Here is a 13,417-nt window from a genome sequence, read left to right as displayed (position 1 = left end):
CCAGCTGGCATAAAGGTTACATTCTGCAGCCAAACCGCCAGGACGCTTCCTCTCTTCCTCGGTCTTTCCTTCTCTCCTGCCTGATCCCCCCTCCTCCTCCCTTACCTGGTGCTTTTGCTCCGGACGTTAGCAGATATGGAAGAGTGTGGCAGTTCCACCTTCAACAACCTCTAAAAACAAAGCTGCAGCTACATTTGTACTGATTGTCTCTGACATCCACATTCAAATTAAATTCTCCCATTTAGCATCACAGCTGAGCCCCCTCACAGCGGCCTCCAACGTCTCTGAACAGCCAATCTGAAACAAAAGCAGAGCAGCTGTCGTATTTTCCAGCATGTGGAAGTGGATCCCAACCTGGAGGGTTTCAAAATAACTTTTTATAGAATGGAAACTACTGACTAGGCACTCAGGTTAACCTCTCCATGCCTATTCTGAGTCTGCTGAAAGACTCTGAAGCGTCTGGAGAGGACATTTATCACTTTACCGCCGAACCGAACCCTTTTGTTAAACAAGGAGAGAAGAACTTGTCCTACGGTAGGGCGCTGCTCCCCCTGGTGGCCAATGTGCAGAACCCGGAGCTGCTCCCGAAACTTCTCTTCTGCTCAGAATAGAACCTCGCTTCGCCTGATGTTTGACGAAAGTTTGACTTTCTTCAGCGCTATAGATCAAATCCTCCTGCAGAACTGCAGCCGTCGCTTCTGTCAGTTTCGTCACTGTGTGCGTGACCGCGTCTGATCACACTGACACACTGGCAGCAGGTGACTCGCGCGGCACGGTCAGTGGGGCAGATGTCGCTCCCGCGCTGAGGAAATGACACGTGTCCCGGCATGGGTAAACACGGGTCCAACACACACACACACACACACACATACACATGCCCCGGCATGGGTAAACACGGGTCCAACACACACACACACACACATACACATGCCCCGGCATGGGTAAGCACGGGTCCAACACACACACACACACACACATACACATGCCCCGGCATGGGTAAGCACGGGTCCAACACACACACACACACACACACACATACACATGCCCCGGCATGGGTGACTCCAAGTCCCACATTCACATACCCAGATCTGTTATACACACACACACACACACACAGAGATCTGTTCCACACATACACGCACACACACACACACACACACACACAGATCTATTCCACACATACACACACACACACCCAGATCTGTTCCACACATACACACACACATACCCAGATCTGTTCCACACACACATACACATACACACACACACACACACACACACACACACACACACAGATCTGTTCCACACACACACACACACACACACACAGATCTGTTCCACACATACACGCACACACCACACACACACACAGATCTGTTACACACACACGCACACACACACACACACACTGTTACGATCCCAGTTATGTTGCATAGTTTGCTTTTACATTTGCGCGTTTGGTTCCGTTTTGTCCCGCCCCCGTGTTTTGTGTTTCCTCGTTTCCATTAGGTGCTGCCTCATGGACTGTGATTGACTTGTCCGAGATTGCTTCCCTTTAAAAGTCCTGGGGTGCCACCCAACGAATCCTTCTGGCTCCGTTTTCGTTCAGTCCCGTGACCAGTTCCCACTCGGTTTTCGATACGCAGCCCGTCGGCTGCAGGAGGCCTGCTGCTGAGGAGAAGCCACCTTTGTCTACTTTCGTAGTGTTTGCCATGCAACGGGCCTTTAACTATTGATTAGGTCTTTATAACTTATTTGCTCACTTATTTTTGTATCAACCCCACTTTTTGTCATTAAATCTATATTTCACTGTTGCTCTTGCGTTATTCCTCGTGCCACCTTCACTTTTCCCTGGTTCACAATTCCATACCCTAGACTGGAACGTCACACACACACACACACACACACACACAAAATCGCACACGCACACACACCCAGATCTGTTCCACACAGACACAGACACAGACACACACACAGACACACACACAGACACACACACACACACACACACACCCACTGGCACTGCAGAGGTGAAGCGGTGGTCACCACAGGTGAGAATGATCCACCTGCTGGCCCAGAGGCCTCTGGTAAATGATGCTTTGATGCCGTCCAAGAGACGGTTTTAACTCGAGACGCCTGCAGAGAGAGCTGTGTTGGGGATTCTTATAAAGCCGGCTGAGAGCACGAGGGGGAGGGGCATTGTTCAGGAGAACGGGACGGGCGCCCGCTTCGAGGCGTTGGTCCGTCTGTGGCGAAAACGCTGCATCCTCTGCGATGGTGTCAGACACGCAGGTGTAACAGGGCCTTTGTGTCATACTATGTTATGGGGCGTTTAATTACACAAAACATGGTCCATACAGAATTTCCGGTGTCCTGCATTTCTTCTTCTGTGGTGTCCCCTATAAAAGTGATGGTGATCCTTCCGCCTCTCCCCTTTTGCAATATACTCTTGTGGGAGAGGTGGGTGTCTCATTTTCCATCACATCAATTTGGATTAGTTACGTTTGGTTCTCTGTTCATACATTTATGTATTCTAATTGATTGTTTAATGTGTTTGTTTATTCATGTTATAAATACAATAGAACATACCAGCACTTAAATATGAAGTTTAAACAGTTTCGACCGTTAGCTTACTTGCCATGACGAGTTTCGCTAATGTATGTCTCCCCGCCTTGTGTGTGTCTAGGAACGGAAGCGGGCTGTTAATTGCTTATTCGTATTTTTATTTGTTGCTGTCAGAATAAAAAGATAATCCTGGACACGAGAGTCACGGAGTTCCACCAGTTACACGGGGACCTGGACTGAACACTGAGAAAACACACCTGTTTCCGTTTAACACGTCTCATTAAGGAGGAAGAGAGAGAGCAGAGGTGACCTCTCAGGGGTCAAACGGGCTCTTCGATCGTCTCCTACTGGAGGAGACGACGTGAAGCAAAGAACGCCTTTCAGAACGAAGAGCAGGTGGTGAAACAAGCGTCCAAGGTTTCGCTCTGTCCCCCCAGTAATGGTAAAAGTTGGATGTGTGCAGCCCGGCTCAGACCCGAGCCCCTGACGTGAGACCGTGCAGCAGCCAAGACGCTACCTGAGTCACACTTCCTCTGTGGCTGGATTCTTAAAACAAATGTCTCAAAAAGAGGAAGAATCGTCATAATTTCTTCCCTAATAGACTCCCCCCCCCTTCCACTTATTCACGCTTCCTTCTGTGCTCATCTATCATGCACAACGGTATCGGGCGGCTGTGCATGATTCACTTTCACACATTTGATTAATGATTCATTCATTTGCAAGCTTGCGTTAGCTGCTGTTTTTCAAGCAACACTCTTGGAGTAAATAGTTTAAAGTCGGCGTGGAACCTCCAGACCAGGCCTGGCCAACCCAGGCGGCTCTTTGCCTGGTTTCATGCGGCTCCAACGTTCATATCGAAGTTTGGGTTTGTGGGTTTGGGGTTGGGTTTGTTTTTTTAATGTGCGTGTTCGCTTCGCTTCGCTCCTTTCGCCAAAAGCGCATGCGCGTTAGATGAAAATAGCGCAAAGTTTCTCAGTAGGGACGAGATCTTTTGAGTAAACAATTAGTGTCAAGTTCGCCTTCAAAATGGCAGGATAAAAATGCACGAAAGCTTCGTGACCCGGTTCCGTGATCTCCAACTGAAAAGGATCGTATTCCTCGCTGACCCTTTTAATGTGGAGACGCACTGTTTTAAAGCCCCGTCAGCCACAGATGAGGCTGCAGCTGAGTTGGAGATGATCGCCAATGGGAAAATACCCCAATGTCAAACGGGCTGCGTTAAGATCCTGTCAATATTTGGGTCAACACACGTCTGCGAGTCTGTTTTCTGTCCTGAAACACGTGAAACCAAAGCATCGATCTGTTCCGACTGCCTGGCAACAACTGAATACAAGCCAGATTTGAAGAGGATTGTTCAAAGCAAGGAATGCCAGAAGTCCCACTAAGCAACATGCATAGTAAGAGAAAAAAAGATTTCAATTATTATATTTTTGTTTGTGGCCTTAGTTGAACTGAGAGTTTGTGTGTGCACAAACAGTGCACAATGTTCATTGTTGAGAATGACTGGCCCGTGTTCTGAGGAAGTCAAATTATCATGTTGGTGTGTGACATTTACCATAAATCTGGCTAAGCAGAGGTCTGTGTGTGAGGAAGGGATGAGGTGATGTTCACGTGTGCCCATGTGTGTGATGTGGCTCTGACTGGTTGGCCACCCCTGGTCCAGACGGTGCAGAAAGAGACAACAGCAGCACCGAATCAGAGATGCAGGAAACTCTTTTATTGTGTTCTCATAAATATGGGTTGGACTCTAATCAGACAGGTCAATTATCAAGCAGTAAGAGCTTCAAAAATGTAAAAAAAAAGAGGCCCTGAAACAGCAACAACTCAACATTTTCACCCCACAAAATCAACAGAAAGGTTTTAAGCTTTTAGTGCACACGGACCTGAAACCTACGCGCTCAACATGAAGAAGCAGAGGACTTATGAACTCACGTGCACAAAATAAGTTAAGCGGATTTCAAATATTAATCGATTATGTACATTCATCAAAATAAAGGAAAACAAACTTTTCGCTCATTTCACATTTACACTTTTTGTTGGCCAGCAGGTGACAACCAGCCTATTGAAAGCTGTTAGTGGACTAAAGAGGATCCGACTGGAGGAGTCGTGAACGCATCAAGACAGAAGGTTGTAGGTTCAAACGTGAAGAGTGAGCAGGTCTTCAGTGGAGACAGACGGGAATAAGACTAAAGAGCTCCAGAAGCCTCTGCACGGGTCAAATGTGAAGCTAGGCTACAACGCTAGCTACCTGTTAGCGTGCCGAGCTGATGCATGAACGCCTGTAAGCAGCTGTGGTCTGAAAAGAACGAGCGCTCGTCTCTGAAACTTCCATCTTTTCAGGCGTGTCCTCGTCTGCTCTCCTTCCTCCGGTCTCCTTTGGCTCCTTCTTTCCCGCCGGAAGTTGCTGATGAAAACTTCCTCATGACTTCTCGTTGAAAGCCCTCCATTTCCTCCTCTATGGCGCTACCCTCTTCGTCGTCATCATCGTCGTCGTCTCCTTCCACCATGTCCTCCAGAACGTCTCCCAAATCTTCCACGAAGTCTTGGAACCTCATTTGGTCGTGAACAAAGAGTCCGTCCTTGAAGAACTCAGTGGCGAGCTTCTGGAGCTCTTCCCTGGCGGAGGCGTCCACCCCCACCTCCTTGGCCCTGGCCAGGTAAGTGTGCAGGACGGCCTCGAACTCGCGGAAGGTGACGGGGGGCAGCCCCTCGGTCTGGGCGCACGTCTCCACCGAGTGACAGTGCTGGGGGGGTTTGGGGTTCCGCTGCAGACGGGTTCTCTGGTTGAGCCAGTACTCCGGCTGCTTCACGGAGGGTCGGGGGCGAGAGGGCTCTCTTTCTCCCCGCAGGTGGGCGTCGTGGTTGCCACGGTGACCGGGGACTTTGCTCCCATCTCTGCGGAAAGGCGATCCGTCTCCGTCCTTCATCCCTTGTTTGGGCCGTCCCCTCTGCTTCTTGTCGGCCCTCTTCCACTCCTCCTTGTGCGTCCCATCTCTCCCCGAGGCGTTCATCTCTTGGTTCCTCTCATCCTTCTTCCATTTGTTACCGTCACTCCTGCTCTTCCACTCTTTCTCTTTCTGCTCTTTACTCCCTCCCCACCCTTTCCCATCTTTCCTGGGGCCTCGGCTCTCTTGATCTTGTGCCTTCTCACTCTTCCATTTCCCTTCTTTACTCTGATCCTGACTGTTTTTCCACTGTCCGTCAGGCTTCCACTCCTTCTTCCCTCCTTTTTCTTTTGGCTGTTTTTTGTCCCATTTTTCTTTGCCACTTTCTCTGTATCCCTTGTTTTCCACCTTTCGCTCCTCGCCACCCTTGTGCCTCTCACCGTCTCTCTCCTTCCAATCCTTTTTCTGTTCCTTCTTCAGCTGTGCACCCTGATGCAACTGCTTTGCTTTTTTCCAGTCTTTCTCCTCATTCCATTCCTTTCTATCACTTTTCTCTTTCCATTCTTCCCCACCTTTCCTGTCCTTCCAGGACTTTCCTTCATCGCCTCTTCTCGCGCTGTCTTTCTGCCACGGTTCGGTCTCCTTCTTACCCTTGTTGTATTTCTCCTTGCTGAACTTTTCCGGCTGGCGTTCCCCCGTCTCCCACTCTGCTTTACCTCGATTATCATTTTTCTTTCTCCCTCCTTCCATCCACTGAGATTTTTCCCTCACCTTCTGCTCATCCATTCCTTTATGTTTTTGACTTTTATCCGCATGTTGATATTTAACCCTCTGTTCGTCCCAAGACGACTTGTCCTTGTTTGGAAGTTCAGCAGCTCCCTGCGTGCTGTCCCCTGTCTGTCCAGTAGGTGGCGACGCAGAGTCTTTCACCGGCAGCTCACTGGGGGCTGAGGGAGGACAATAAATCGTTACGCGAGTACAACTCACAGATAAGGAGTGAGATTTAATTTCAGAAGAAAGAATGAAAAGTGATTCTACCTCAAGACTATCAACTACACCCTCTAAACTCATCACCTCCCTTTTCTACCCTCCCTTGTACCTGTGGGGAGTTTTAACTCAGTCACAGTGGCTCTCAGTGTTTCTAGTTCTTTCTGTAGAGCCAGGAGAGAATCCAGCTCCTTCTTCATCCTCTGGTTCTCTTTCTGAAGGACAGGGAGAGAAGCCATCTCTGTCTTTAACCTACTGTTTTCCTTCTCCACCTCCCCCCACTGCATCCGCTCCTTTGCTCCCTCCTCTGCCCGTCCCTTGGCTACCTTCAGCTCTTCTGTCTGTGCCTGTGGGGAAAAGGGAACAAGAGGTGACTGCATGAGCAGGTAGACGAGGCACACATACGCAGTGGCTATACGATGAGTGATAGGATCACACCTGAAGCTGAGCCTGTAGCTCAGAGATCTGCTGGCTGCCTTTGGCTAACTGATTCAGAAGCTCTGCACTCTCAGCGTCTGGTTGCGGTGCCTCTGTGCTCATCCACTCCTGTCACAGCAGCACAAAGCACAAGAATTTATAGTAAAATCCTCTACGGCCTTTAAGACAGCAGCAGAGGCGTGAGTTAACTGTAACAACGGTGCCATGAGCGCTCCGCGGAGTACGTCCTGCTAAAAAGGAAGAAAAGGAGAGAGCAGAGGTGTTAAAAGAAGAGAGAACTGACCTGATTTTCTGGCAAGTCGGCGTCTCTCGGCTCATTTGGGGCATAGCCACTTTCTGCAAATGTAAAAACAGTTGCATTACAAAAGGAACTTGATTTCCATGTCAATAAGACATCCAAAGAGCACATGGAACCATTTAAAACACGTGAAGAAGTGACATGAGGATAACAACATGGATGCAGTAAAGTCTGTTCTGAGCCAGTATGGACCTCGACAAAACGTTTAAACCGTTTAAACCGTTTAAACATGATGCATTTAAGAGGTTTGACTGTTTACAGTCTGTCCAAGTTGCTACCTTGTTGTCCTTGAGTTTAAGATGATGGGGTGCAGTGAATAAAAGAGTTGCTCTTAATGATGAAATCATTACAAAATTCTTAGAATCATTACATTTAAAAAAACCCACCAAGTCTTTACGAGTCCCCAGAGATGAAAAGGCCAAAGCCTTTCATCATGGTTCAGTCAAAGCTCTTCCATCCTGCCTCCACCTTGCTTCCTCTCCTGTCTAACGCTACATTTCTGAAGTTAATGATCCACCACACATTAGACAACTACCACAGTGTTTGAGTTCAGTCTCCTCAGAGGTGTGCTCAGATTTCCCAGAATACAACAGCGCAGATGAAAGTAACCATAGCGCAACTGGAAAACTGGGGCGGTGCAACGGTAATGAGTTTGCTTTGTCATCGTCTTGGCTCGGCAGTTATCACACGGACAATTCCGGCCGTCTCACGGAGGCGCTGGGCTCTCGCTGCCCCGCCGGCTCCCGCTGCTCCGTGGTCAGCACAAGCGCGGGGAATGAGAAGTACTCCCAATACATCTGCGTCTTAACGCGTGGAAATTTGTATTGATGTTTCTGTTGAGCCCATTAGGGGTGAGATCTTTTATTCAAACACTGCAGTCTTTAAAACCATTGCAAACCCTGGCTCCACCTGACCTTTCTATTGTGAGAAAATTGAGTTAATTTTTGAATCTAAAAGCGTTAAGGTGTATTTATGAATCGTTATGAACACTCCATGCAAGGTACAGTAGTTTTCTTTAGCCTGTTTGTTAATGCCTGTTTGTAAATCCCTTTTCCATCATGCACACATTTACAGCTACAGGCGCATGCTGGGGGCAGTAATGACGATTGTTCACTCACGCACGGGGACCTACCCTCATCCGGCTCCATGAAGAAACCTGCAGGAACAAAACACCTGAGCACTCATCACCTGTACTTCCGGAAGTGGACAAATTGTTCTTTAACACTAACAATTAAGGAAACCATTGACTTTTATTGACCTAAACGGTCTGGATGTGTGTTGAAAGCAAAGACCTCTACAGCAGAAATCAGAACCCAGGTAATTAACAAAGAATCTGCCCCTGATTTTGTTACCCGGTGAGTTGCAGACAGTTTATACCTGAGAAAAAGATGGTACCGAGGCCTAAGAGAATCAGCGCAGCCAGGATGCACTTGTTCACAGAGAAGCCGCTGTCTTCCTGCTGCCGTGGCAGCCGGAACTCTTCCTCCGTCTCCTCTTCCTCCTCCGCCCTCCCGATCCGCTCCAGAGACGCCAACAGAGACCTCCTCCTCCTCAGCTGTGGGCCGACCTCCGCTGCTGCCTTCGGCGGCTTCTGTTCGCCCCCCTCTGTCGCCACAGTGGCCTCTGGAGCCGTGAAGACAAATAATCATTTCATTCCAACAATATTTACAAGTGGCGCAACCTTCCTCTTTCACTTTCCACCCGAGTGTCCCACAAAACTTGTCCCACTTTTTGACCTGACAAGGTAGTTTATCAGCGGGACTCCAGACGTTCTTGCGCGCTGCAGTAAAGTAAAGTACAGGGAAGCGATTCAGCCGCCTTCTGTGGAAGCTGTTAGCATCCTGGAAAACAGCCTGGACTTTCAAAGCTCCTGTTGTATCAGCGTAATATCAAAGGGCAAAGCTGACTAGTGAATTCCATGGGTAAAAAAGGCATCTCACTCCCTCTAAACCAGTTTAAAAGCCGTCTGGCCCACATGCAAAGACACCGATGAGCCCCCGGGTTCTCACCTGCCTGGTTCCCCACACCAGCCGTGTCCCGACGCTGCTCCGACTGCAGCCCCTCCTCTTGTAGTCCCTCAACGTTCCGACGATGCGCTCCTTCCTGTGAGAGCCCCTCATCGTCCTCCGTAAGGTCCACCCTCCCCAGAGTCTCTGTGTTCAGCGCTGAGGCAGCAGGCTCATCAGAGGAGGGGGTCAAGTTAGCGAAGGAGTCGGAAAATGAATCCGGCTCCGCGCTGGGCTGCGTCGGGCCCTCGGGGAGGCCCTCTGACTGGCTGGGCGAGTCGCCGTCACTGGGAAAACTGCTGGAGGAATCCAAACACGGGGGAACGCCGTCTGTGCTTCCGTCTCCGTTCAGTTCGGCTCTTTTATTTTCCGGTACCTGGGCAAAAGAGTGATGTCATTAAAATTCCTTGAAACTACTCCAGCGTGAGACGCTTCAGTTCATCGTTTTAAACATTTCTGGTTCAATAACTATAGATTGACTGCTTATTGTATACATTATCTCCATTTCAGGAAGAGAACTGCCTTATTCCTGTATCTATACAGGGACTACTATGTATTTTTAATACTTCAATAAGAAAGAAAGATTTATCGTGGAATATTACAAGAATGTAGGTTCCTGGTGGCTAAAGTTAAATAATTAAATATGAAAGGGGAGCTTTGACTGCAAACTGTGAAAGATGGCAGAATGGTTCCGCCGGCCAACTGCAAACTCAGAGCAATAAATAAAACATATGAAAAAGCTATATTACCATGTCTCCCTCCGCAGACGCTGCGGAACTTGCTGCTTGGCTCTCTAGATAAACAGGTTTAAAAAAAAAAAGAGACAGAGACAGAGCACAACATTCATTTTGCAAATTTATGATAATTTTAATTATAAAATGATCTCTTTTGAATAATAAGCGATGGAGCAAACAGAAAAACGGGTGAAACTTGTCAATGATGTGTTTTTCCTGCACTAAAAAGCCTCCAATGTGGGCCAGAGTTTTGATCCACGCACCTTCTGCAGACGCTTCGCTCTCCCCATCACGCCGCGTTCCCTCCGCCACCGGCCTCATGGTTTCAGCAACGGATCCCTAGAAAGCAACAATCAAATGAGTTGCAAACTTTATCCTGACATCGTGGCCGTGGGAAAGCTGCCTGAATGACAGCGACTGCTCCAGCTCGCTGCTTCCAAAGAGGTGATACCTCAGAAGTCAGGATGGTCCAACTGTTGGTTCCACCAGACATGGCCCCATGGAGCGTTTTAGCCTCTTTCCTGCAACACCAACACAACACAAGATAACAGCAAACCAGTTTAAACTGCAAGAACTACAGCTTAAGATATTTGCATGTTCTGTTTAGCCATTGGCAGGATTTGAATACATGGCTTGCCTATTCAGCCTCACCCACTCTGCCAATAAAGGAGCTACTGTAAGTCTTTGTCAACACGCATGTGTGTATGTGCGTGCATGTGTCTTCATGTGTGCAGGATGTTTGGCTCCCTCGGCCCATTCACTTCTTCATTAGTAGTTTGCGCGTGCTGTGAGCTTTTTGGTCGCCGCTAGCTCCGAAACGTTTTGGCAGAGACGTCGGTAACTAGGGCCGACGCTATTCTGGAGGTGCAGGCAGCAGCAGCACCGCTTCAAAACGAGCAGCCTGGTAATACATGTCTACTAATGATCCGCGACATACATGCATGTGATCCAAGGCCAGAATCAAAACGCTCACTGTTTCCCTGAAGCTACATTTTGACAACGTGAGATTTTGGCTTTCTTAAGTGAATGAAAGAGCCTCAGCGTTTCTCCTTAATGAGCCAGTTTGCTCCCTAAAGTTAATTTCATCTAAGCGGTGCAATTTAGGTCTCCCACTCAAGCGTGTCCCAGGAGGAGTCTTCGGAATCAAGCCGAGGGCCAGGGGACCATTGTGGAGCCTATGGTGGGATGGCTTAAATAGGAACCAGCTAAATATAGCTGCTGTGAGACTGACGAGAGACAGAAAGAGGGAGCGTGCAGTAGAAGACAGGCACAAATGGATTCTAAGGATGGCGGAACAAGGATTAATCAACCCTGTTAATGGATTTTAGGAAAATAAATGCAGCTTTGTTGTCTGTCTCTTTATAAAAGTGTCATATTACACCTTCATTTGTCCTGTTATTGCTCAAACATCTCCGAGCAGGCAAAGGCATTTAATATTTTGCAGTCGTTCACTTCTCGCCTCTCCCTGCAGGTTTATGTATTTTTCACAACTGGGATACAGCAGATCAGCTGTTAAATCGCTGCCAGCAACACGCCAGGTATGTCTTCATAGCTCAGCTAAATAACCTGCTGCGGGCCTAACGTTATTATCCTGCACTCAGCATGAAGATTTTTGACCAAAAAAGGTCAAGAGAATAATCTGCAGGGCAGTCCTTTAGGAGTGGACTGTACTGGTTCCCAGTATGTCCCAGTCAGCTCATAAACAGCATCAGAGCAGAGGCTCGATGGTTATGACGTCATTTCACGCTTTTCCGACAGGAAATGGATCTTGTCGCTGTGCAGCTAAAATAATACACCAACGGCAAAAAAAAGGAACATTCAACATGCAAAAAATATGTTGAAAGCTTTGGTTGGTTAGAATTAAATTAGGAATATTTAAAGTAAAGTTAAAAAAACACATTAATTCAAAGGCAATAACGTTCAACAGTAACAGGAGGAAGTAAGCTTGTGTTGATGTTGGCGACACAGAGGAACAAGCAACGACGTCTTCATTTACGAATAAAAAAATAAACACCCGGTGAAACCAAAAGCTTAAATATGTTTTCTTCCACTTACCCCGGTCCGCTGTTTTACTTCTGAAGCCGCAGACGCTTCTCAGGCTTCCTGGCCAACTTGTGAACTTGGTTAATCCAGAACTTGCGTGACCCACGCGGTCCTTGTCCAATCAGGGCCAAGCATTCGCTCTCATCCCGCCCCCGAACCTCCAGTTGGACCAATAGCAGCGCAGCGTCGCGGTGCTTGACAGGGGGAGCTCCACAGTTGATTGACAGGCGCAGATGACGGGTCGTTTGTAACTCAGACATCTTACATGTATGTTGTCTTTTTTCCCTTAGCCAAAACCCTTCAGTCCGGGATTTAACTGTCCACGGGCTCGGCTTAAAATCCGGGATGATGGTAATGCAACATTGTCCACCGTGCACGCTTGTGCCAGCACGGAAACCATAAAGCCACACTACATTCTTAAAATGTGGCTTTGTGAATAGTTCTTAAAATCTTACTATGAGAGAAACACAAAAATAAAAATTTAAAAGAATACAGACATAAAACTAATAATTTTCTAGCCATTATGTCCTTTATTTTTTGCACACTAGTTGTACATTAAAAAAAATCAGATCTCAAGATCTCAGCTCAGGATGTGTGAACCTGTCTCACAATGTACAATCGTGCATCTGGAAATATGCCACTGTGTTTCCTCCAGCCAAAGAATGCATCACATAGGCACTGGAAAACAGAAAAAGAGTAACGTTTACGGATTCCGTAAAATTGAAATCGACTGAAAATCAAAAACGATTGGATTCTATTCCCTTATCGGCTGTCACATTGGACTGGATTCATACTTGCCTTGGCTTGGCCTCGCGAGTCAATCACTCTATGCTTGATTAAATCAAAGCTGGATGAAATTAAAGGAGCCAAGTTGATTAAAAAATAATTAAAAAAAAAAATCAGTGTTTGATCATCTGATCTAATCTTAGCCTCAGTCCAGGATCTCTTTGATGCACCAGCAGCAGAGCAGGAAATACAGGCACTCCTTCACCGACTGGATGAAGCTGTAGCCAAAGTTGCCACCCAAGAAGTTCTTGCCTCTTCCCAGACCCATCGCCATGTCCCGAAGATGCTGTCCCAGAGTGGACGAGGGCATGGCCTGGGGAAGAGGACGCTGGGGGTGCATGGCTGTGCTGGGAGGATCAGATCGGATTTGGCCTGTGCTCCGGCTGGGGTCTGCTCAGTGTCCCGGCAGCCTCCTTTACTTATAACCTCCTACAGAAACAGGGCGATGCTTCCATTCATGTCCTGCTTCTTCTCGACTGTTCCGTGCTTTGAAACATCTGCTGATTAACTAAAGGCCTTGTCCCCCATTGTATGGCTCCCCCTCCCACCCCCACAGAGACCATACCCATACGTTCTAATTGTCCCTGAATCAGCCCCCCTCTGTCACAGGATCATCTGCCTACAAAAAGAGGAGTGTTCCAGAACCTCGCTATAGTACACCCCTGACATGTGGAT

The 13,417-nt window shown here is 47.9% G+C and overlaps 2 protein-coding genes across 5 annotated transcripts; both read right to left on the bottom strand.

The window, feature by feature from the left end:
* Positions 1-4,260: 4,260 nt before the first annotated feature.
* Positions 4,261-12,122, bottom strand: pbxip1b (pre-B-cell leukemia homeobox interacting protein 1b). Of its 4 annotated transcripts, none has more exons than XM_057044214.1 (11): positions 11,969-12,121; positions 10,365-10,434; positions 10,177-10,252; positions 9,929-9,972; positions 9,183-9,555; positions 8,551-8,796; positions 8,306-8,329; positions 7,159-7,211; positions 6,876-6,983; positions 6,550-6,784; positions 4,261-6,397 (listed from the first exon to the last, which is right to left on the bottom strand). In XM_057044214.1, the coding sequence occupies exons 2-11, from the start codon at positions 10,404-10,406 to the stop codon at positions 4,902-4,904; spliced, it is 2,697 nt and encodes an 898-aa protein (XP_056900194.1). In that variant the 5' UTR covers positions 10,407-10,434; positions 11,969-12,121; the 3' UTR covers positions 4,261-4,901. The 4 variants fall into 4 exon arrangements, with proteins under 4 accessions (XP_056900194.1, XP_056900196.1, XP_056900197.1 ...); XM_057044216.1 differs by having other exon boundaries at positions 6,694-6,784; XM_057044217.1 differs by lacking the exon at positions 8,306-8,329 and having other exon boundaries at positions 6,694-6,784; positions 11,969-12,122.
* A 341-nt stretch (positions 12,123-12,463) lies between these two features.
* On the bottom strand, positions 12,464-13,267 carry lenep (lens epithelial protein). The gene has a single exon (XM_057044229.1). It carries the CDS (start codon positions 13,080-13,082, stop codon positions 12,888-12,890), a length of 195 nt encoding a protein of 64 aa, XP_056900209.1. The 5' UTR covers positions 13,083-13,267; the 3' UTR covers positions 12,464-12,887.
* Between the last annotated feature and the right edge of the window lie 150 nt (positions 13,268-13,417).

This window comes from Takifugu flavidus, chromosome 10 (assembly GCF_003711565.1).
Source record: "Takifugu flavidus isolate HTHZ2018 chromosome 10, ASM371156v2, whole genome shotgun sequence".
In the NCBI taxonomy this organism is placed as follows: domain Eukaryota; kingdom Metazoa; phylum Chordata; class Actinopteri; order Tetraodontiformes; family Tetraodontidae; genus Takifugu; species Takifugu flavidus.
The sequence above is the reverse complement of the archived record's forward strand: the minus strand, read 5'-3'. Positions and strand labels throughout refer to the sequence as shown.

What these genes read in the sequence shown, in the direction of transcription:
- lenep (XM_057044229.1), bottom strand. Translation starts at nt 13,082, where the DNA reads ATGCACCCCCAGCGTCCTCTTCCCCAGGCCATGCCCTCGTCCACTCTG.
- pbxip1b (XM_057044214.1), bottom strand. Translation starts at nt 10,406, where the DNA reads ATGTCTGGTGGAACCAACAGTTGGACCATCCTGACTTCTGAG. An exon ending in GGACCATCCTGACTTCTGAG is followed by an intron (nt 10,253 to 10,364) that starts GTATCACCTCTT and finishes GTTGCTTTCTAG; the next exon opens with GGATCCGTTGCTGAAACCAT. An exon ending in TGAGTTAAAACTCCCCACAG is followed by an intron (nt 6,398 to 6,549) that starts GTACAAGGGAGG and finishes GTCCTCCCTCAG; the next exon opens with CCCCCAGTGAGCTGCCGGTG.